This window comes from Seriola lalandi, unplaced genomic scaffold (assembly GCF_002814215.2).
Source record: "Seriola lalandi dorsalis isolate HSWRI2012SDOR001 ecotype SW California unplaced genomic scaffold, Sedor1 jcf7180002054946, whole genome shotgun sequence".
NCBI lineage: Eukaryota > Metazoa > Chordata > Actinopteri > Carangiformes > Carangidae > Seriola > Seriola lalandi.
Genome location: NW_019525497.1, coordinates 1,401,467 through 1,427,026, shown reverse-complemented (window position 1 = coordinate 1,427,026; position 25,560 = coordinate 1,401,467). Strand labels below are relative to the sequence as shown.

The window sequence follows — 25,560 nt, the reverse complement described above, 5'->3', positions numbered from 1 at the left end:
TGCATTTTAATGCTCAAATGAAACAGGGGATTACTAACAGGAGCATATTCATCTACGCATGCCTCTACTTATTAGACATTAGTCTCTGAAACATGGACAATTTCAGCTAAACTGTCTTCTTAGTGACAAACTCAAAGGTGATAAACTGCCACTGATCCTCATCCAACCTCAGAAATAACCCATGACATTATAAAACAGTTGGATGGGGCAATAACCTGTAATGGTTGACAGGTAATGTCTGGCTGACTGAGTGAACACATCCTTGTGGATATCCACTGGCATATCCTCAACTCATAATGACGGCAATCGGTGTGTTTATGAGTTCCTGCTCTCGGTGGCTCATTCAGGCCGTATAAAGATCAACCCTCTTCATTTCTTATCACAACACAACAGCTTCGACACGTTCAACACTCCGTTCGAAAGGAGGTGCTGTACTTAGGGAAACAAAAGCCTACTTTTCCTCCACAATCAGCATGTGATATATAGTATCGGGATAACATGATGCTCTTAATTATGAAGAATCTGTTTAATTAAAACCCAAAAATGCCTGAGGGCAAGCTCTCTCACTCTGATGTATTTTTATTTGTGTCCATTAGACCTGTCCGAATCAATTGAAAAAGCATCCACTACACACAAAAGAGTTTATTTGGATTAAAAAAAACAAATCAAAAAATGGTTATGTTGAATTCCCAAAGGCCTAAACTGACAAAATAAAGAAAACAAGTAAAATCATATTAGAATATATTTTTCTTCTTCATTCCTGATCTTGCTATGGCACCATTATTATACATTTTGAATACCCTGTCCTTAGGTAGTAAACATGAGTGTGACTACTCCCCACTTCATAGAGCTTTAACTTCATTTCATATCAAACATTTCAATTCACATCACTATGTCATATAAGTTGTGATGCAATGCTGCTTTTATTTTACACTTTGAAAAAATGATTACGTCTGCATGAAATGGTTGAAAAGAAAAAAAAAAAACACTGTGACATACTGTATATGAGAGGATGGGCACAAGCAATATGAAAAGTGAACACTGCACTGTTATACAAAAACAGCGTGAATTAAAAAATGGACAACTCCTTTTAGGCTCCCTCAGTCAATATGTCTCGATAAAAGCAAGGCACAAACATTAAACGTCATTCTGCACATTGATAATTGGTTTACTGCTGAGATAATTAAATAGCCTCCCTGGTTTAAACACTGATACTATGCTAAGTTCTCAATATAGTGGTCAATAAACAATTGAGATAATTGTGCAACATTAATTTTCTTGTAGGGAGATAAACTCCTGCATTAAGCACCCTCAGTTTAGTCATTTCTTTAAAAAGAAAAATGAAAAATGAACCTGAAGTTACAGAGAAAGCATGTTTAAAGCATCACAAACATTTTTTGGGGGGGGGGGGGGTTTATCTGTGTGAGCAGGTAGATGAATGCGCATGTGTGTGCATGCATGTGTGTGTTTTCCCGCTTGCTCATGTGATGACGTTGGGGCCACGGCGGCCTGTCCTCTCATGGATGTTGGAGAGCTTCAGAGCAATGGCAATGAGAGGACCCAGCACCACCTGCAGTGAGAAACATAGAGACGTTTCAGCTGTTTTGAATCAAGCGGGGAGGAATGTTTGGCGCGTTTGTGTATCATCACAAATTCAGGGAGTGTTTCCTTCATGATCAGAATGTTTTTTGAACTTTGAGGTTGAGACGCTGACTGGCTAATCAATGTCTGCAGCCGTGACCATCTGCTAGCATGCAGCAATTCACTCTCAGTCCATAACAAAATATCAAAGTTTTTTTGAAACTGTTAGTTGGGAAGACGTTCCTAGCTAGGGAGGAAGAAGATAAAGCACATGATGCCCGAAAATGACAATGTATAGCTTTTTTTTGGCATTGTTCTGTCTCAGTTTTTTAGTTTGAGTATTGTTGTACTGCTTCTGTGTATTGTTTGCATTGTTTGCACCTCTGACCAATGAGTTTCCTTCTTTGGATGAGTTGGACAACATAAATGTGATTTTGATTTTTTCATAGCAGAAAAAAAAATTACATTATGACACTAATATTATATTTTAACTTATATTCCAACACTATATTATAAGCACAGCAAGAAAAAAACAACAACTTGCCACTAAGAGACTCTGACCATGAGAACACTGATCTTAACATCTAGCCTCTCACTGAATTACAGTTGTTGAGCACTTCATCAACAGACATCGACCTGGTCTTTGTTTTCTTGTGCACATATACTGTATGGTAGATATGATGTGAGATACACAGATAGTTAAACAGTTTCCAGCACCAGTAACCTGGTCTGACTTATGTGGTGTTTGCGCTATAAAAACTGTGTGAACGTGCATGTACGGAGGATTTTACAGAGGCATCAGCCTCGATTGTGAACCACTTCTTGTTATTCGTTACAGATAATTCATTCATAAAATGTCTGCAACAAGAACACTTGGGTGTAATAAAGAAATTAGGTATGAGGGAATGCTGAGTTGCGCCATGACAAGTGTTTAAACTAGAGCAGGTGCAGAAAAATAAACATAGAATGAATGAAGACTGAGAACAAGTTACAGTTTATACTACACAGCATGTGCAGTATTTCAATAAATATATCAATGTATTTGTTCTGCGCATGTGCACGGCACCTGTCACTAACATTGCTTATGACTTGACTCAGGAGTTTTGTGTTATGGTGTTATTTTTAACCCTTCATAGCACAGGGTTGTGTGATGGAATACAACTCACATCCCAACACATATTACACAGCATAAGCGTACAAACACAAGTACAATGTGAAACTTAATCATATCATCGTTTAGGCTTTAAACTCTGACACCGAACCACACACACAGTCCGCCACTGTGCTGCTCAGCTCAGTGGTGTGTATATAAAAGTATTTGCGGTACGTTTAATCTGGCCTAATTAGCATGTTGGCTAAGCTTGTACGTCCTCTCAGGTGATTTATGTGCGTCGGGTAAGGGGCAGAATGATTAGGAATTTATTATGATTTTATTATTTATGATCTAGTATTAATGACAGATTGTTCAAGGGTTCAGTGAAGGTTCACACAATGGGGACAAGGAAAATAAAACGACAGTGTTAACATTTGGGCTATTGAAATATAGCAGGTTAAACAATATTTGTTTTTATATTAATGAACAATAGGTTAGCCAGAGGAATGCTGCTGTCTTGTGGTCAATGCTTAAAAAATGAACCCTTTTCATAGGCTACACAATGGAGGTCTAATCCCTGGCTTTTTTACCACTGTGATGTTCATTTTGCTGTTCCCTGATATTTTCATTCTGGTTCCCAAAGGAAATGTAACAACTTTAATGTTAAAGTTTTCATTTTATGACACGACAGAGTCGGACATTACTGGTTGTCCTTTGTCCCTGTTGTCCTTTGATTCAGAAAATACAGGCAAAGCTCGGTCAGGAGGCCAAACCTAAATGAGGCTGTCCAGCCATCATGACTGCATCTTTACAGCCCCTTGGTACTCGCTATTCCAACATCGATAGCCAAACTAGAAGGTTGTGTTCCTAATCACTCCAAAGTCTACAGGTCAGTCAGCGTCAGTAGTGTCACAACGTAGATCAAAACACTTCAACGCAGTTGGCTTCTGAGGTGGTGAGCACAAAAGAAGGCATGATGGAAAGTAATAACACAACAAATCTGTTTTTAAAGACATGAAGGAAATAGAAATTTCATGCCAAAATTATGAACACTAAATGAAAACAGCAGAGATGACTGATATATATCATACGCCATCTGAGATTCTTCTGCTATTGTTTAATATCAGTCAATAAAGCTAAGATAGTATTGGTTTTTATGATGACAAAACTGTAAGTATCTACTACTAAATGACTCATTTTACAGACTCTAGCCACTCATAGACATTATATACATACATACACACACACACACACACACACACACACACACACACACACACACAAGATAAGCACACAGACACACCTTCACACCCTCTCTGTACCTGTGTCTCTCTGCTGTGTCTCTCAGGGTCTCTCTCAAAGCTCTCGGCATAAATGCGGATGATGGCACCCATCCCGCCGCCGCTCCCGCTCATCCGAAACACCAGGCGCGATGCATCGGTGAAGATGATCCTTAAACCCTGGAAACATACAAACCAAAACAAAATAATGACAAACGCTGACCACACAACAACAGAGCCAAAAGAGACTCTTAAATTCCATTGTTACTTTCACCAAGACTAAACAAACAGCCAGTTCCTTAGTGTTCAGTTTATAATTATATGCACTGAAGAAATGCAGCTCATTTAATGCCTGTGTACTTACCCAGCAAAAGTTTAGTACGTGGGCTTGTTATATTACCAAATGACTGATGGTTTGACATGAAGATATTCTGACAGCATGAACTGAATAATCTTACTGGCTCTGTATACTAAACTAAATTTGCAATTTCATTCTACATGCCGCATACAACATAAATGATGATGAGCATGAAATTCATCATATAATAAACATTTTTAAATATCAGACAATTACTGTTGTATTAAGTATTAAAAGTTTATCTAATCTTGATTACTCATTAGGTCCCAAATATGCAAATTGCTGATACTGACAGAATAACAAATTACTAGAAGGGCACTCAGAAAGCGCAGACCTCTGCCAAGGCCAATGACAAACAACATGCATCAGACTTCAGAGAAAAAAATTCTAATTGATAGTAAATGATCCGTATCTGCCTCAAAATTTAATGGGTTCTTCCAGCAAGTTCTGTGCAAATTGACTCAAAACGTTTTACATAATCCTGCTGAAATAAACACACAGGGGTGAGAACATATCCTCCTCGGTGGAGGTGAAGAGTTATTTAGTGCGCAGTAACTGCAAACATCCACTAGATGTCACTAACATTGTGTGTATTTCTGGGACTTCAAACAGGATTCCTTTACAGTGTACACCACAACATGCTTGTATCCACGGCAGTACTGTCTATAAAGTTATGTAAGGTCATAAATAGGCCAGTCGTCAAGTGTTAATTTCAAGGGTGATTCTTGACCATTTGTTTCAGGAGCTCATCACGTTTGTGTTTCCACGGTTCCTGATTAAGAGCCTCCACAACCTCCACGGTTAACTTTGAACTTAACCTCAACATTTTCAGGAAAAACAGGATACTGTTGCGTTGGGGTAACCAACTACAGCTCTCGCTAGCTGACGTAAGGAAGATAAGACTCTTTGAGTAATGAATGTGTGATGACTCTTATCTGTCCTACATTCCACAGCGCCTCTTTCCTTATCCCATTAGAGAGAGACAAGCTCAAGGGAAAAGACAGCAATATATTTTGAGAAAAAACAAGGAGCATGTATAAGAGAAGTCATAATGGTTTTCATAAAACACACCCTGGATACTTTTACCTTGAGTGACTCTGCTGTAATGGTTCTAAGTACTGCTGTCAGAATATTCATGTTCATCACTAAAAATGTACTACATGTCTTTTAAGAACAGTACAGAGGGATTTTACGAACTATTATAGCAGTAAAAAGTCAAGTGGGTGCAGCGCCCCAGTACAACGGTAACCCCATCTCAGATTAATAGCTGTTAACCTCTTCATACTCAGCTGCATTTTTATAGACCATTGCACTAAAAGGAAAAGTAACTCTACCACCACTCGCCTTCCTCCTAATCTGAGTTTGGCGAGGGAGGATAACACGTCAGAGTCCGGGTGAGGAGAGACAGTGATAATGAGAGATGTCCGTCCGCCTGTCTGTCTGTCTTTCTATCTGTGAGTATGTCAGCTCATCTCTAACAATAGAGTAGCGGTTATCAGGAGGCTGTTAGAAACAATGTCCACTGCAAAGCTCAGAGGCCCTGAGTGGACCACATACCAGCCACAGTGTGTCTGTGCGTCTGTCTGTCTAATGTTCAATGCTCAGTAACTTCATTTTTAATCAAAAATAACTCAAGACCTGAAACTGTTTCCCTATATAAATATTATTATGCCTTTGGGATGATTGTTTTCTGTGAAAACAGCAAGTACAAAATTGAACTAGAGCTCCTACTGATTTCTGGCTTTGCCACAGAGAGAAAGCCAAGCAAGCTCACTTTGTTAGAGGAAGATCGCTATCTGGGGAGAAAACCTGGGCTAGCTTTAAGTATATTGCATTCGGACATTATTCAAAACCTCTTCAATAATTTCACATTTTGATATGTTGTGGCCTTATGCTACAATTCTTTTCTTTCGTTTTTTGCCAAACTGAGAAATCAGGGGAGAATGGCCTTGATAACAGAGGTGACCAAGAACCTGATGGTCACTCTGGCTGAGCTCCAGAGATCATGTGTAGAGATGGGAGAAACTTCCAGAAGGACTTCTAAAAATAGACCTGAAAATAGATCTGAAAACACACATTGTGTCGGCAGATACTACATTTTCAAAAGTAACCCAAAAACAGAGTATGCAGGAAGGTATTACAGGTTCTATGGGAATGTTTTTTATCTAGCCGTCTATCTGGAAGATATGCAGACAATGCAGAATGAATTCAGTAGTCAGCTACAAAAGGCTGCCATGTCACTACCGTGTAAATCCCCCATACTTTGTCTTGAGTGTGTGTGTGTGTGTGTGTGTGTGTGTGTGTCTATGTGCCAGCTTTCCCCCCTTCAAACACACTCGCAGTGGAGAGACTGCAAGTGAGACGACAGCTGATATAATTCTGTCCTGGGAGGAATGTGTACTGTAATAACACACACTGGTGCGACTGAGGATTTACCAGTGAGGTTAAATCACATTTTGGGGTGACTGACTAAACTAGCTGTGGAGCTGCTGTAACCATGGTAACACGGTGGAGTATTCACAGTGGGACAGCGAGAGATGTTGTCCCTCCTTTACGCTATTAAGACATATAAGGTGAAGTTGACGTACAAAGTTGCGGGCAAACACAAGTGTGAACACATGTAGGTCATGCAAGCGCGTGCGTGTGTGTGTGTGTGTGTGTTTGCTTGCGTGCGTGTGTGCGTGCGTGCATGCATTTGCTTGCGTGCGTGCGTGTGTGTGTGTGTCTTTGTGGTATTAGGTGGGGCACAGGCTAAGAAGTGTCGACGCCAGGAATGAGTTTCCACACATTTCTGGGCAGAACAGAGGGAGTCAGCTGGGTAAATTTAACAGAGATTGAGGGGGAGGGAGACAGGGAGGTTATAGTGACCGAGGCAGTTATCAGTGTATGTTGTGGGGCAGCGTGCTGTATGTAATGTGTGTTTGTATGCATATGTTTACAGTTTATAATGGAAGATAGACTGTCATGTCCAAACATGGAAACTCTCTGATGAGACAAGACTGAAGCTCAGTGGGTGGTCTGGCTCACGAGCAGCTGACCAATGTGTATGAAAGAGAGCGAGACAGAGAAACTGTGTGATTGCGAGTGTGCAGTGTCTTCAGGCAGACTTGACATGGCGTGAACCAGCTCTCGGCCCACACTTTCTAGTCCAACTCAATTTAATGACAGGTCCGGGGTCTGTGCAACATTTCTGATTGGTCCAGCTGCTATTGGATAAGGCAGCCACTCCCAGTTTTAGGTCAGGACTGTTGTATTAGACTGCATTAGTTTTAGCAAGGTGTACACAATAAACTGCCAACCGAGTGTATAGATTTAAACCACCACCACACTTTGAATCTTAACACGATGCTTCTTTCCTTTCTTACAACAAAATGTGAAGCAGAGACACTTAGCTTTGGATCCGTACTTACAGAAACATATATGCCAATATGATATATCTGTGATAAACTAATGCTGATCAGCAATCAAGTTTCTGGTGGTTATTGTCACCTGAATGTTAATGTAAGTGTTATTTAGTATTCTAAACGTAGTCATCATTAGTAACTTCCCATGTAAGCTGCCCTCAGAAGCCATTTTGAATTTGCAACACACATACACAGGGTGAATAACCTCTCTCAGGGGAAGCACGTACACCATAATATACTAATTTCAAGCAATCATAGGTCAATCTGAATTCCATAAATCAAAGTTACACTTTTTGGGTTAGATTTCCTTCTCAAGTGTTCAAAATGACTGTTGCACCAGGATGCACCAATTCAGCTTTTTCTCTTACAGTGCCAGTTTCAATATCTAAATTCAGAGTATCTGCCAAAACCAAATACCAGATCTGATACCAGTGCTTTTTTTTTACTTTTACAAAGAAACTATATGTTTAATGCGGATACTTGAACTGCTTCATAAAATGAGTATTCTTCTCGATACTAACCCGGGCGTATTGGATTGGTGCAACCCTTAAATCCAGTATCACTTCCTGTCCTCCCTACTCATTTCTACGTGTCCGACTCTGTCATGTAAAATCCTGCATTCTTCCCAGACTGACCTGGTTTCGAGCCACTGCTCCATCCACGGGGTCGATGTACTCATAGTTGTCGGCTCTCTCCACGCTGTATATGTGGTCTCCCACAGCAAACTTCTGGCTGGTGAATGCTTTGTCTGAGATTACTCCCTCCAGATCCCTCATCAAGTAAAAAGCTGCACGAGGATCCAGGCCTTCGTAGTCAAACCTGGCAATCACAAGGCACACACACACACACACACACACACACACACACACACACACACACACAAGCAATGAAACCATATCTAACATAAGAAAGCAATGAGAGGAAAAACTTTGTAATAAAGGAAAAACTTTGTTAGCGTTAAAGAAAATTGTCTTATTTTTTCTCTGATACGTTTTCAAGTTGGTTTACAAATATCTTAACTATAATCCATATATGATGACAGATGTTTGTGTTTTGCAGACTTTTTGGTCATCTCTTGCTCGGCCTGACCTGTATGTCCTCTCCAGCTACGTGTTGTGGGAAATGTTCATCAGTTTAGAGAAGCTCTCTGTGGGAACATGAAAAGCTGCAGCAACTGTCAGTGGGAACACTGACTGCAGTAACTATCTCTGACGCTCACAGGGGAGAGGTTAAAATAAGAACGAGTGGCAACCAGTGAGGAGAGGCTGGAGGAGAGATGGATGAAGGTGAAGGCCTGGGAGACATATTTGGCTTCGGTAGGGATAGAGGGGATTGAGACTTTTGAGGAAAGGGAATCATCGAGTCAATCACAGGCTTTTTCAGATTCACATAAATTCAAGATTTCAAGATTCAAACAAGGAAAACGGCTCCATCATTAAAACAAGGATAGACCAATAAAGAGATTACTTAGCCGATTACCTGCAGAAATAGTTGCGTCCAAACTTGGCCCAGTGCTCTCTCACGATCTGCTCCACACCCTGTTTCCTGGCCGCCATGATGGACAACCACACCAGCACTGACCACAAACCATCTTTCTCACGAATGTGGTCTGAACCTAGAGGAGAAAGAAACGCACAAATATATCGCAGCTCTTGATAAGCCTCTCATACAGTGTGGAACTGAACTGAGGTGATGAGAGATAACATATAACCATGACGTAACTGTGCTGTGTGCAGAGAGTTGTTAAGACTTCAGTTTTTAGGATGTATGAGAAAATGGTTGGCAGCCCTTTAGATTAGCTTAGCACAAATGGAAACAAGGTGGGGCAACTGGCCTGGCTCTATTTAAGTCACAGCTTCTAACCAATAGAAAAATATCCCATAGAACAATCAAGACAAAATGAGATGGTTAGTGAGCTTTAGAGGTCCTAGTAGGTGGATATCTTTTATTTATCTTTGGATGGAGTCAGGCTAGCTGTTTCCCCCTATTTCCAGTCTTTATGCTAAGCTAAGCTAAGGGTAACTGTGTCCTGGTTCAGGCTTCATACTTAACAGATAGATACGAGAGCGGTAGCTATTGATCAAAGTAAGATAACAAATATGTGTGTTTCCTAAAAATGTCAGGAGAAAGAACCGAAAACTGGAGCTGCAGAGTTTCATCAGAACCCTCGTGGAAAAAACGTCTTTTCTTTACAATTACCTCATAACAGGGTTGGATTCTTAACATATTACAAGAAGCAAATGTAAAAATGAAGATCATTTTGGCATAGTATTCATCTCTAATGTAACAGAAGGTTCAACTGCTTGGGCTTGGAGATGTACCTCATACAAATAATCTCTCCCTCTCCCCACTCAACACACACATATATACACACAAACATAGGAGTAAATCCCCCCCTTTATCAGTCTCCTTCATTGGGGAGCTATCAGTCTGTTCTCAAAGACAGCTGCACAGTAAAGGTATCTGTTAAGGGGACACTCTGACATTTCAATTAGATGAATATGTTAGTAATGTTTCCCTTTTAAGAGATTGAAGTGGAAAATGGACTGAGCTGTTTGGTATCACTTTATTTTAAAATACATCTACATATATTTAAAAAAACAGGAAGATATTATGTCTCTTTTATAGCATATATAACTCTATACTATTGTTTTAACCACCAAACACTGTCCACAAGAAGTGGACTTCCTAGGTCTGTGTCCAGCTGTTGCATTATACAGCTGCTAGGAAACTGACTGTTGTTATTATCTAATCCCTGTGTCACTGTCAGTCTCCCTGCGTCTCACACTCTCCACCAAGTTTGGTGCAAATCGGTTCGTTACTTTTTTCCTATTCCTGCTGACAATCAAACAAACAAAGCAACAAACACACATACAGACACAGGTGAAAACAACCTTGTTGGAGGAGGTAGTGATTCATGCTGTGTACGTTTGAATAAGTGTGTGAGAGTTAGTGAAAGCCAGGAGTGGTGTGCAGCTCTGATGATTTACTACTCAGGGCTCTGTCTGAGCTTTTGGCCTTACATGGCTAGACAACGAATAAGCTCCCATAGTCCTCTGCACTCTCTGCTTCTTCCATTTCTCTCCTCCTTGTCAATACTCCTCATATTTGGACTCTCCCAACTCCCTCTCCTCTCTTTCCTACAATCTTCTCTTGTCGTCTGTCCTGTTCACACCCGCAAACATTTTTATTCTCAACTTCTCAAACTTTGCGTTTTCAAATTCATATAAACCTCTGCCGCTGGAGGCCTGTCCGCATGTTGCAGTGATTCAGGGAGCCCCCGTCTCCTTTTATAGCAGAAGAATGGGGATTATTTACACATGCAGTCAGGGTCACAGCCCTCACATCTATTACAACACTGCCTGCAGCTACAGGCAGTCGGGATGCACTGCTTACAACTCTAAAACTGGCTGGTGAGTGTGAGGAAGAGAAGGGAATAGGTAAATTGTGATAATTTTTTTTCAACTTTGAAGGGAAATGATGATTTCATAAACACATGTATATCATTTTTGTAGTTTTGGCCATCATTCTTATCTGTAATAATAACACTGTACTCACACAACACTGTGGCTACATTGCTAAAAAGTTTTCAAAGCAAATTATCAGAATTATTACACAAACAAGTAACTTTCCAGAGTTTTAAAATCCCGTCTTTATTTACACTGTTGTGCAGTATTTTTCTAACATATGGATCTACTCTTCAAACCAAGCTTTCTGGATTGAATTCCATTGTCCCACAGTACCTTAATCAAAACTACCAGTGCAGCCATCTGAGCGCTCAGCTACAACCTGTCTGACCGTTTCTTTCCCCATTGGACTTCATTGTAGTGCGGTGCTGTGTTCCCAGATCTCTGAAATCTGTTTGGTGAGTAAAATGTTATCATAACCAATGTTAACCAACATTAACGATGGCCAACACTATGAAAATAAGAGCCAAGTTGTAACAACATGCAATTTCACTCTAATTATAATGAAAAGCTGAGTGGACACACGTGCTGTTTGAATGTTTCAGCAAGTCCCTGCTGCATATTGAGCTAGCAGCAGCTGGCTGGTGCAGTCCTCTAGTGATGGCCTTGTTCGCAGGCACCTCAACAACAGTTGCCGCTGAGGGGAGGGGATTTCTCAGTCACACACCCGCTCACATTTTCCAAGCTGGTATAGGGGTGCGAATCAGTGACCTTCTACCCACATTCAAACAGGCTACTGCTGCGCTGTCTCTGTATTTACTGGATACATTTCTGTATTGATGACATTCAGCATTCACAAATCTGTCCTCATGGATGGAGGGCTGTGTTGTTAGGATTGCGAGTGAGTGTGCTAGCTCATACCTGTCCCAAAGCTCTCCTCCCCGCAGAGGGAACAACGCCCAGAATCCATCAGGTTCCCAAAGTACCTCCAGCCTGCCGGAGTCTCATACAGCGCCAGTTTCATGGCTTTGGCTACCCTACAAACAGGCAGAAAGAAAGAGAGATAAAAAAACAAAACAAAAACAAAGCTGGAGACAATCTTCTTCTACTTCACGCTCACAAAAACACACTGTATTTTATCTCTGTCTAATATCTCATGCCAGCCAGTTTCCCTAGTTCTGATAGAAAGATAAGCTTACAAACAATCCTCTGACCTTTGAAATAAAGCAAACCAAATGCTGTGTGACAAGCGTGATCTGCCAACAGCTCATCCAATAATTTAATAAGTTGAACGCAGCGAGAACAAAGTGAGTTAACCTTTTAGCTGATGTTTGCTTTGAACCTGAGCCATGTACTTACATAGGGAGAGGAGGAGAGGGAATGTGCATGTGTGTGTACGTATGTGAATGCATGTGTATGTTGGAGGGATAAAGGTGCAGACAGCACTATATGTGGGAGGAGAGGGAGTGCAAAGAAATGGACTCGAGGGGAAAAGAGCAAAGAAAAAGATCTAATAAAACTGTGCAAATTTTGAAAAAGGCTGGATACAATGGAGTTACAGCAACATGAATATAAACGGGTATATTTATAGGAAAGGGTTGAAACATATGGACAAAAATGGAAATAACATTTAGAATTAAAATATTATTAAATAACAAACCAAATCTGCAGCAATTAAAATAATTAGATCTTGGCACAAAGTACTTTGTCATTGAGCCAAAGTCCCTCCCTTCTTTGTGCTATAGCCTCTGTTCCACTTGCATCAACCAAATATCTGAAACACGTTCATGGGGTTTTGTGTCCGCTCTCTAAACTAAACATGCTATTATAACCATGACAATTTACATTCAGTATTAACATTTGAATCAGCCATTGGCACAGTGTCAAAGCCTCATATGTAAGGTCGCAGCTATCGTTAAGGACACTGAGGTCATGTCCTCAGTTTTGTTTCTGGAAACTGAAGGTTTTAATTATATGTGGAAGAGTTTACATTCCACAACATGGTGAGTTTATTAAAGCTGACATAACGCTTTTTTAGAGCCAGTGTTTTTAAAAGGTGCTATAGATAAATATTTTTATAATAACAATGGATCAAATGACCACTTGTATGTGAAAGGAGTTGCTCACAGACTCTGCAGTCCCCGTCAGCTCTATGGAGCATCTCTGCAACTTTACTGTTGCTTTACTGTTCACTCTCAATGCTCTCGTACACTACCTGTCCACAGGTTAGACAAACTTAGCAGCTAGCTGGTGAACATAAACAGGATGCCATAGATTTATCTGTTTGCCAAAATAAATGCTGTTATTTTCCGTATGTCTAATGGAAATGTTAACAACTCCACCATATCAACACCATATAAAAGGTGATGTCAGATTAATCATTTATTTCAGGTTTGAAGCCAACTTTTTTTAAAGTGTAACAGGAATATGAATAATTATGTATTTCTTCACCAGACTTTTTTTCTGAAAGTGTGGAGAGGGCATCAAAACAGCATTGAGACTATTGTGAATTGTGAAATTTTTGAAGATTCTTACAAAATAATTATAATTATATCATTAGAATCATTAGGTTTTAATGTTTTACTGTACAGTACATTACCATATACATATTTATCTTTGATTATAAACAAAATAACAAAGCAATATGTTTTAAAATGATGAAACAAACCCTCTATGAGAAAATCCATTGAGCCTCCAGGAGAGAGGGCCTGGGTTTTTATATTGTATTATAAAAGTTACTATCCCAAGCCTGCATGCAGAGATGTTTAGTTGCCCAGTGTCCTTGTTATTCCCCACAAATCACTCGTCAACCACATCATCCACGCCTCCTCAGTGACCACCACAGTCTTAGGACTCCACTAAGAAATAATGGACAAAATACCCAATACAAAACAGTTGTTGCTCCCAAAGAAACAAACGTAGAAATGTCAAGCTCACATGCAATATGTGTGGATGTGAGTGGGATTGAAGGTTTTTAAGTGGTGGTACACATGTCCACACGATCATTATGCACATAAATAAACCCCACAAAGTGTTCAGTACAGTTGTTTACATGAGGATGGGATAAATTACCAAATAAGAGTAAACCAGCTTTATTCCCCTCTGGGGAAGAAAGAGCTGGAACGGAAACCCGGGCATTCCTAAAAGAAAAAAGAAAAACTGGCCTTCTGACGAGCTTTTGACGTTTTAAATGGCACGTCCGCGGCCAACACAAGCATTGAAGCGGAGCCTATCAGTGCTCAGTTTTCAAACAATGCTGTAAAAACGCCTGGACAAAGTGGCTGGGAGAGGACTGAGAATCGTGTTTTCTCAAGTTTGATGATTCCACCAGCTGAGCTTTAACTCAACAACAGTGATGACCAGAGCACAAACAACAAGCAAGTTCAGCCTGGTCTTTTTCTACACTTCCACTTATGATACGACATGCTTCAAACAAACAGTAAGAAATTAATGTTTTAGATCCACTAGTACAAGCAATGGATGTACTTGATTCTGAAGACTGCGCTTAATTAAAAAAATAGGAGATATCTACACGTTGGTAAGCAAGAGAAGACATCACAGATTAGCATGTTGAGATGTCAGTCACGTAATATCAGAATTCATTTTTTGCTTCAACCAAACACATAAGGTTTTGGTATATACACGCATAATCAAACACAAGCATATTCAAACAGATACAGTACACTGTCTCAGCCAGGCAGACCCAGTGGATGCTGCCTCCCTCTCCACAGGCTTTGCCAAAACAGAAAAAAAAGTTGGCCGATGAATATGACCAGAGACACAAGGAATGAACTTGGAAGGTTTCTATTTAGGGCTGTAATCCCCCCGTGTGTAGGTGTGACCTCTCAGCTGTGAGGCTCTATAGTCTATCAATGTCCACTTTCTCACACTAGTAAGGGCCAGAATTTGGGCAAAGTGTGAATGTGTTGTCAAGTGTCTTTCTCATATAAAACACAACGTTTTTGTTCTGAAACTGTGAAAGTTTTTAAATGAGGGCTGACAGTATGTAACTGTGGAAGCTGAGGTGTGCCATCAGATAATATATATATTCTTTTCAATCTGAATTGATACACTGAGAAAACCATTCATAAAATGATTCATAAAAATGTACATATACAAATTTATACAAATGAATATCAATGTTATTAAATGTGCCAATTAATGATTCCAGCTGTCTTTAAAAGTTTTATGAATCACTTAATTTTGAATTTAATTAACAGAGCGATTTTAATAGGGATTTCGAAACAGTTCCACTAGTGCAAAGCTCTATACGTAGTTCTTTTTTTGACAATTCAGACTAACCTGAATACTTTGAGAATGACGACTTAATCAAACTATATTTCTGAGATTTGTTTGCTTTTACTTTTACATATAAATCTTCTAAGATGCCTAATGCATTGAGCAGGTCTTGTCTATCCTGCACTATCTAAGGTAATCAATGCTTTTTTTTTTTTAGGACTGAACAAAACTGCATCAGGGACTGAGACTACTGTGTAAAAAAAAAAAATCGTTTTCTGCAACACTGCCTGTAAGATGAAATGAAACTGAACAGGGTCAAAGAAGGTCAGTCGTTTGAATGATTTGGATGATTTTTGCCCCCATAAGGTGAAGAGCAGACAGAGATTTCTTAATTGGGCACAGCTATGTCTCCCTTACATCATGCTCATCCTCTGAACTCCAGGCTCTGGGTGAAAAACTTACACACAAACTGATGCGCACACACACACTTACAATATTATTTCACAGTCAATAAACACACGCCTGCATAGACTTATCGAGTGTCTCCCTCGTTTTCTCTGTCTCTCTGTCTTCTTGTGTTTATCTCTCTAACTTGTGCATCAGTAAACACTGAGGAGTACAGTGAGCAATGAGGTTTCCAGAGTGAAATATTGCCAGCTTTTGGCCTTGGCTTGATATTTTACCAAACATAGCATGTAGTGCCCTCACTCCTCACCTCCCCCTCTGAAGAGAGCACAGCCTGGACTTGAAAACTTTACACTGGCATTGAGACAAAAAGCACAGCATGCTGGAGCTTTTCTTGGTCTTCTTCACCTGAACCCAAACCCTCACTGGACAGGACAGAAATTCAATACACTGAAGCTGTTGCCATGGTGATCAAACTGAAAATAAAGTTGAGAAGACTTCTCTAAATGGTCATAGCTGTTGCCTATTGTTTCGTGGAATCATCAAAGTACCTTTCTGACATCAGTTCAAAACAGTTTTCTAGGCTTTTCCAACGCTGTGTCAAAATATATTTAAGATTTAATAATATTATGTCAGGTGGAAAAGTGTGCGTGTATTGTAAATGTTTAACCTGGCTACCTTCTGCATCTTGCCTCCTACCAAAATACTGGTGCATAACACAACATCTCAGCCTGATGACAACTTTTCAGTTTTTCTTAGTGGGTTCTTTTCAGCATTTCTCCGTTTTTTGAAATGAACTCAACTTTGGCAGCATTACAAGGGAACACATGTCCTGCCCTATCGAAACTGGTGTGGTATGGTCTCGTTGGGACAGCGCTAAATTCAACACAGGAAAAGCTTAAGATCCATCCCAATTCTATAACAGCAAATCCCAACCACAGATACATGTACCTCAGGGAGTTACTGGCAGGTTCTGTCTGTGGTTAAAACTAAGACAAGCAGACTGCACAGATCCTACCACTCACTTGTGATGTGATTAAGAGTATGTGAAAAGGAAGTTGAAATAAAATGCTCAAAGTAATGGATAAATGGTTGCAAGTGGTTTTAGTATGAATGCAAACTCAACCAAACCTACTGAAGAAACACCTATTTTTAAATGGATTTAAATGAACACACATGGAACATGACTGGGCTTGTTGATGGGGGGGGGGCACTTCAACTACTCTGATATGGATGTGGGGGTACATTTGACATAAAGGGTTGGGAGCTGCTGCTATGTGATAGCACAATAAGTCCTTGATGCCAAATTTATCCAAGCTGACCCTCTTTCTTGAGCTGCAACCTCTTACATCTGTTTCAAGCTATTGGGTTTATTGTTTCTTGGTTTCTTTTCCTATTGCTCACTCCACCAAAACATTATGAGAAATATCATACAAATACCAGTGGGCATGTAGGATGAAAATTAATCCATAAAAAAGCGCGCCATGTGGTAGTAGCACATCTTGTCATACTAGGCCTTAAGCACTAGGAGTGATAAGAGACACTAGACAACCTAGTAACCAGCACAACAGCCATAAAACAATAAAAAAATATTAAAGTCATTGCGGATAAAAGCATCTGCCAAGTGAGTAAACGTAAATATAATGTAATAAGAATTCTGACTTCATCCTGGTAACACATCAGTGGCTCAGCCCTCTCTTCTCCCTACATCCTCCCATCCCTGGAATGGTTAAAGGAGAGGCAGATGTTTCCTTTAGCAAAAATTTCCCTCCCACTTTTTCTTCCTCTGACCCCTCCCGCCCTCCTTGCATCAGCCCTCACTTACAGTATGTGCACAGAGAGACACAAGCACCCATGCACACACAGACACAGACGCAGACATCTCGGTCAGTAGACCTCAGTCCACCCAAGAATGGAAGATTTCACACCTGTAACTCCGGCCTCCTGTCCATCTGAATCCAAATCAGTTCCTTACACAACAAAACATCCCCTGCTCATCTTAAAACATCTTCTCTTTCTCTTATTCCCTTCGGACACACACACAGCTAGATATGGTATATACACTGTCACATTTATCAAGGCTTTTATAACACAGTTTGCTTGACTATGCATAAACACACAGCAGGGAGGGCTTCTCAGTCTAAACACTCAGCATACAGACACACACTCGCTCGCCTAAAAAGGCCTACAATTGGGCCGACTCCAGGGTCCAACACCACATTACTAAGTACTTCAACACTTCCTCAAATTTTAAAATGCAGACATGCAGATATGAACTTTACGCAGTGTTGTGATAATAGACAAGGGGAGATGAACAAGATACATTTTGAAGAAGTGGGACATGTGACATTTGTGTCTCAGGTCTCAATCAATGTGTTGTGTGTGTGTGTGTGTGTGTGTGTGTGTGTGTGTGTAATGAAGCCAGGCTGACATGGGAACCAGTGAGAGAAACTCTGAAGTAGCTCTTTCAGTGTGATCATTACGGCTCAACATCATAAGACACAGCTTTAGGCACGTAGCAGCACAACAACACACAACCCTGTCCAAGTGATACATGTGTTTGGATGTATCTGTATGTGTGTGTGTGTGTGTACGCGCCTGAGTGTGTAGGGGCGTCTCCAGACTAACAAAGATAATAATTCTGTGATGTAATATCCCACTTCACATATCAAAGCATCACTTTCCCTTGTAACTGTGAAGCCCAGAGAGATCAGGATTGACAGTGAGGTCACTTCCTTATTGTCTGCCAGTGTTAACACATACTAATACACACACACGCATGCATGCACGCACGCACGCACGCACGCACAGACACACACACACACACACACACACACACACACACACACACACACACACACACACACACACACACACACACACACCAGCATGTGCACACAAAGGAAGTCAGTCCTATAGGCACTCACTGGATATGTCAGTTTATGAATCCTGTTCATACTCAGATATGGATTAGTGATTCATTGAACAGTACATTTCTTAGAAGTGTTCAATACAGGAACTGGTGCAATTTTTGTTATTTAACCATGATCCCAGTTTTCTGAATTTAAATCCAAAGAGTAGAATTTGAAATGTTACGATGATGTAAATCTAATCAAGTTCAAATTTCAATACAATTCATTACAATACAAACATTCTGCCTGGTGTGGTGAATAAAAATATCAATACTTTCCCCCAGAATGTACTTTAATAACGCAAAATATTTGCATATAAATGCAATTCTTACGAGATACATAGTTTACATACACTATGGCACATATGATTGCACCAACAAACACGTTATCCGAAGACACACACAACCACACACTCTAACAGATATGCAGACAACTAGTATGAAAGTGTCAAGGTGAGGCTATAATAAAAGTCAATAAATACTGATAAGAGTTACACAAGAAACTTACACTTCAATTAGGTCTATAGTTAACAAATAAAGAAAATCAATTTAAAATCAGTGAGAAAATATAAAATTGGAAAAAACTAAATCTAACTTAACTTACTGAGTATAATACTTTGTTGAAATATACATAGTCTGAACTAACTATAGTTGATCTCTTCTGGTTCCCTAATTGCATTTAATAGCATGTTTTCCTTGAGTAGCATTCTGCTGAAGCCTCAGCGGGGTGCAGTGCTGGGATCAATCCTACTGGAACAATGTTAATGGAGATGACTTTAGCTGTGATCACATCCTCTCATTCAGCGCCCTCTGCTTGGCTCTAGTCTTACATAACAGACAATATTTATAAGTGGTGAGTAATTGTGTGTGTGTGCAATGGTGTGTATGTGATCTTATAGTCTTATTCATAGTGGGTGAGTCTTCATCTGAGAGTGCCGCCCCTCTCCAGGGAGTGGGCTGCCGCAGGAGTTTGTGGAAAGAGGTTGTGAGGGCGGTGTGACAAGACCCCTGTGTGAGTGTGTGTGTGTGTGTGTGTCTGTGTGTGTGTGTGTATACGTGTATGTGCGTGTGTGTGTGTGTGTGTGTGAGAATTGTACCTGTCAAGGGCGGTGCTTGTGGCCATACTCCTGGCAAAGCCTCTGACACCATGCTGTCTAAAGTAGGGGATGGTGGAGAGGTTGGCAGCCATGATGGCCACTGAATCAGCTGGGTTTACAAAGAAGCCTTTTTCTCCGAGGATCATGTACCGGTCCTGCCAACAACACATCACACAAACCGTTTTAAGCGCAATAATATGAAGAGAGCACTGCATTAAGAAAACATTTGACTGGTTAAGCTTTCATATTTTGCTTTTTATCAACAAACCCTGTGGAAAGACCAAAACTTGAATTGATCCCCCAGCACATATTGTCTATGTAACCAAAGTCTAATATAGCTTCTTCCTCTGTGCAATAAACTTCCATTATTGTCTAAAAACTATTAAAAACATATCACTGAGCAAAACCATTGCACTACGTGACATGCGCCTTCATTATAATGAATATGGCCACTGTAGTTTAAGTGAATCCCACATGCTGCCATAAATACTCACTAGCTATGTGTATGAATCCACATCTGAAAATAGTCCCCCACAGATGCACTATTTACTGTTGCTGAACCACTACGGTGGCCAGCTTGGTTAGGAAATTACATAGCATTTTTTAAAGAAATAATAACACTATAATTGCAATGTGTTTTTAAAGATTAGAATCCTCTGTGGGAAATAATGGGCTCTGGGCTGAATTGCACTGACAGGATAGGGAAATAGGAAAGTATTAAGAGACCTAACACATTGTTGGTCTTTCCATGGGATTTGTTGACAGTAAGAAAAATATAAAACAACATCAGCCTTATCATTTAAGGGCTATGTTCTAATGCATAAAAGTTGTACATAAATATAATATACATCAATTCAAGACACTATGCCTGCATACCTCTTTAGCCAACAGTCATAAAACACGGGACAGTATGAGCCACAAATAACTGAACTACTTTTTTCAGTTACAGTATTATGTAACAGCAACCCCAAAAAAGAAACATTTACGCAGTAAGATTATATCCACTGGCGCTAATGGCTGTGAAGATACCGATCCTTGTGGGAGAAACAGAGCAGATATGACATAATTCTCCTGATGCTAAGCTAATTTACTTAGCAAAAGGGAAAGGGTGTGTGTCTGTGTGAATGTGTATACAGTAGAAATGACTGTTGGATGACATTGTGGAAAAAGTGAGCTGCTTGTTTGATCATCATGGATACTTATTCCAGCCCCATTGCTTGTCTTCCCTCTTATCAATGAGAAAACAAAAACAAATAAAAAATAAATAAGGTTGTCTCTGGTATCCATGGGTGGAGTCTAAATTACTTAGATTTAGTCTTTATTAGAGAAAAAAACCCCAAAGGGTTTGAATGGATTTATGCATGTATTCCTGAGTGATGTATCATAACCCAGGATATAACATGGTATTTAAATATCGTAAATACACAAATAAATCACTGCCATATTAATGTTTGTAAAGAAATGAAACCAACAAATATTGGCAACTTCTTTCGGCCTCCACATAGCAGGTGCTTCTCTTAACAGGTTTAATTTTCCACCATTAGCTTCATTATTTTATGGCACAAAACAAGTGAAGGCGCCGTAAATGTAGTTCCAAAGCCTTCAGACTTGAAAATGTCAGATAGTGTGATGAGTAAAAGGACTTTGAAAGAAATTCTTTCGAACATTAAACCTTCAAAAAATCGACAACACAGCATATGTCAATTTTTTTATGAGACAAAAGAGTTTATGGAAAGTGTTATGTTTTGAGTGATGACAACACCAATAAAAGCAATGGGCAATATGGCAATGTATGCAATCATATTCATACCACCACAGTTTTGCTGTGCTCCTACATTTTTGTCGTTCTATACGTCTAACACAGTAGTGTGTCAGATCTGTGGTAATGTCAGGAGGTGAAGTGAAGTCCAAGCATATCACATAGTTAATTTGATTATCTAGAAACCTTTTTTAAATGTTGTAAAAACATTAAATTAGCGTGACATAGATACCAGATGTCTTACCCCATCTGCATCAAATGCAGCTCCAAACCCAAAGTCACTTCCTTTCATGGCATCTACCAGAGAGGTGGCGTAAGTCAAGCTGGGCTCAGGAGGGCGGCCACCAAAGTCCTCCAGAGGGACACAGTTGACCGCTGAGTTAGCAGGGGCCCCCAACTCATCACACAGGATCCTACGTACATATGGGCCCGTCACTGTAACACGAGAAGAGAAGAGAAGAGAACATTAACCAAATAGCCAAACCAAACAGCAGCTCAGGGCTTATACGAGGGAATGATGATTTGTCTCACCTCCATTCATTGCATCTATGTGGATTTTCAGCCGACCTGGTGCTGTGAGGAGACTTTTAATGGCATTAAAGTCAAAGATGTTTCGCAGCAGCTGTAGATACACCTCAACCGAGTCCACGATCTCCACTGGAAACACAGAGAAGAGATGATCAGTAGTGGATGCTTATCAGAAAGTGATACTGAAAAGCCTGAAGATTTAAAATTTTACAGATGAATGTACAAAACTGACTGACTGACTGACTGTTGTACCTCTGAAAGGTTTGAACTTGTTCTCCAGGTCAAATTCTTGTCTTCCCAGCCTGGAAAGGTCAATGCGGAGATCGGGGCAGATGGCATACTCCTCAAGTGTTCGGCTCACCTGGTAGATCCTCTCCATCGTTGTGTCCGGAGACGGGCCTGCCGGCAAAATAAGGACATACATCAATATTTGTAAACTTAACCAACACTGGCATTCAATTTTCTCTCCAGATAGTCATAAAACTTCCCAGCATCCTGAAAAAGCAGACCAAAAAAAGTACATCCCTTCTCACCTCCGTTTGCCACGTTGAACTTGATTCCAAAGTCTCCACCAGGGCCTCCAGGGTTGTGACTAGCTGTGAGGATGATCCCACCGATGGCCTTGATCTTCCTGATGATGCAGGAAACAGCAGGGGTGGACAGGAGGCCGCTGTGGCCGATCACCAGACGACCAATCTGCACAGCAAATATATTAGTGAGGAGCAATGCCTGTTTCACATCATTCCAGGATATCACCTATTGTAATAATGCTTTCTGATATGCTAGAACTGTCTCATAAGTCTGATATGTTAATATAAAATCAGGCAAGAAAATGTGTGAAAAAGTGATCCATGTTTCTCATAAATGAGGCAGAAAATGTCAGGTACTGTGTGGTACTGTGACAAATAAAAAAAATAACAAACACACTTTTTTCTTCAATCTTCACCTGAAAAAGTTCAAGAACCAGGTGTGACCCAGACTGAAATCAACACTGGGCCGAAGCATCTCGTCATTCTACAGGTGACCAACTGATAGTCCGCTGTAAAAAGCAAATCATCTGCCCCAGGAGGGTGCCTATATAACAGAGCTGCACTCTCCATTTACAATTTGTATGCTACTTTTAAAGTGGTAATACCACCAGCATCCCATAATACCCCTGCGTATCAGCCATACTAAATAAAAGTGTCCTCACTAGAGAGGAATGTATCCTTCTGACGTCAGTGTATATCCTTGTAACATCCAGCAAGGATTGAGAGAGAACGTGAAGGAAAACCAGTTATGTACTCATCAAAATACATTTAGCCTGCACAGTGTTGTGTGTAATAACCTAAGAACATATACAGTATAAATAGCTCTGTTCTTCCTCACTCTGTTTAGATTTTATTCAGAAGCCAGTGTGAGAAGAATATCTGCACTATTTACCACTATCCTGTATTTTGGTCAATGCTATATAACAGAGGATCCCCAAAGCAAGTGGCCCAGGACAGATGGAACAGCGAGGGGGGGGGGCATACGTAGGCAGGAAAATAGAGCAGGATGGATGGAAGTGCTGATAAGACCGACATCAAGAGACACTTGGCTGGGCCAGCAGAAAAAACGGACTGATGTCAAAAACAAATTATATTCCCTTCAGATTTTCCTTTGGAAAACGTCCAAACCAATCACAAAGATCTCAGAGCAAGCGTTTTAAATGAGCTGCGGGGATTTCCCTCCACTCTGTGTCTCTCACTCTGTCTTCCTATTTTCATTTATCTGCTACCGCTGCTGACACTTTGAGTTCAGTTACTTTCTTGGATGGGTGACAAGTTTGCACGTCCTAATTAACAAAACATTACTTTCAGTCTGAACCTTTCAAGTTTCTCTTTGCATGAGGACAGGCTGCATGAGCTGAGGTGGTAGAGCAGCCAGTTCTGTAATTATGAACAAATATGCACCAAATATGTAAAGTAACATGTAAATATGTTAAGTAAAATTATGATTTAATATTTTGCCAGGAAAAGCCAAACATACCATACCATTTTTTTTTAGGTTAAGCTTTACCTCATACCACAAGAAAAGGTTAAGATGAGAAAATACTCCATTCAATTTTACTCACAATAATTTTGTGTTTTCTTATTCCCTTCACTGGCAGTCGTCTTACGACCCCTTGTAGGGCTCCCAACCCGCAGGTTGGGAACCATTAAGCTACAGGATAAGTACATGAACATCCTGAATCCAAAATGTGATGACTGTCGCTTGCATGTGTGAAGCAGTGAGGCACCTTCCTGGAGTTTGACAATTGCTACTTTCCAAGTCAGTCAGTGTTTTCCATCACAAATTGTTTTCATACATGGTTAACTGTCACACTTTCCAGCAGTCAAAAGACAGTATAATAAACTAAATATTAAAATATCAAAATGTAGAATTCAAGTTGTAGAAAATAAGAAAAAGCAAGAGGGTGAATCCTCTACATGTTTTAAGTGTTTCCAATAGGTTAATATAGTGAAACAAATGCACGACAGTGTCTGTATGTCCAGATCACCCCTTCCTTCTTACCCCATTGGCAGCTGCCATCTGCACTATCACCTCGATGGCAGCTCGGCTGAAGTAGCGGCCGTCGCTGCCCACCACCATGGTGCACCCATTCCGGTCCCGCAGGTCGATGGAGGACAACACGCTCTGGATGTAGTTCTGCAGGTAGTTCTTCTTGCCCTCGAACACCGCTGTCTTCCTCCGCAGCCCGTTGGTACCGGGCCGCTGGTCGTCGAAGGGGGCGGTTTGGACCGTCACCACCGGGATGGGGCTCGTCTCCATCCTCCTCGTCTGGACCCAACGGGAGGACGCCGATCTGACAACTTGGGAGTTAGGTCTGGAGTTTGCTGCCGGTGGTGTCCGACCACAGAGTAAAAGTAAAGTGAATGAACGGCTCAGAGATGGAGCTTGTCAGCCTGTAAAGTGAAGTTACAGTTGTTCTGGAGGAGAAGAGCAGTGACAGCAGCCCAACACAGGGATGGAAGCAAACACACTCAGTCAGAAATGTCCTCACCTCGGCAACTAATGTTAAAGCCAAGAGAGCTGCATCCCTCAGTTAACATTCAGCTAAACTCTCCTCTGCTGTTAGACAACTCCCTCTTTTCCTAATAAGACTGAACAACTGACTGCAACAGAAAAAATCAGGGAGGGCCAGAATCCTCAAGGCCCACAATCAGCTGAGCCTCGGGCCAAAAATAGACCTCTGACTGAGGGTAGAGGGGGATTGTTTCAGGCCCGGTCTGCAACCGGACACTGCCTGTGTCTGTCCTGTCCAAGGCATAACCGTCCGTGACTGTAGTCACTGAGGGCCTGCAGGAGTTTAAAAGTGGGGAATGAGAGCGAGCTGTGCAAAAACATCTTAACAGCAAAGTTGTTGTCTTTTTTTTTATTTGAAGCAGGATCGTCTACATCTCCTGCAGATTATCTGCATACAGCCTGATTTTGATAACCGTATAGACTCGATTTTACATGCTAAAAGGAATCGTA

At 40.6% G+C, this 25,560-nt stretch overlaps 1 protein-coding gene across 1 annotated transcript; it reads right to left on the bottom strand.

The window, feature by feature from the left end:
• Window positions 1–627: 627 nt before the first annotated feature.
• On the bottom strand, window positions 628–25,247 carry pgm5 (phosphoglucomutase 5). The gene is made up of 11 exons (XM_023394261.2): window positions 24,598–25,247; window positions 22,596–22,758; window positions 22,315–22,461; window positions 22,066–22,191; window positions 21,779–21,969; window positions 19,776–19,930; window positions 12,045–12,160; window positions 9,196–9,331; window positions 8,352–8,535; window positions 3,997–4,134; window positions 628–1,570 (listed from the first exon to the last, which is right to left on the bottom strand). The coding sequence occupies exons 1-11, from the start codon at window positions 24,853–24,855 to the stop codon at window positions 1,481–1,483; spliced, it is 1,704 nt and encodes a 567-aa protein (XP_023250029.1). The 5' UTR covers window positions 24,856–25,247; the 3' UTR covers window positions 628–1,480.
• Between the last annotated feature and the right edge of the window lie 313 nt (window positions 25,248–25,560).

Excerpts from the sequence above, each read along its gene's own strand:
- pgm5 (XM_023394261.2), bottom strand. The coding sequence starts at position 24,855 with ATGGAGACGAGCCCCATCCCGGTGGTGACGGTCCAAACCGCCCCCTTC. Across the intron at positions 22,759-24,597 it reads AGATGGCAGCTGCCAATGGG|ATTGGTCGTCTGGTGATCGG; the intron begins GTAAGAAGGAAG and ends TTTGCTGTGCAG. Across the intron at positions 9,332-12,044 it reads GGAGGAGAGCTTTGGGACAG|GTTCAGACCACATTCGTGAG; the intron begins GTATGAGCTAGC and ends TTTCTCCTCTAG.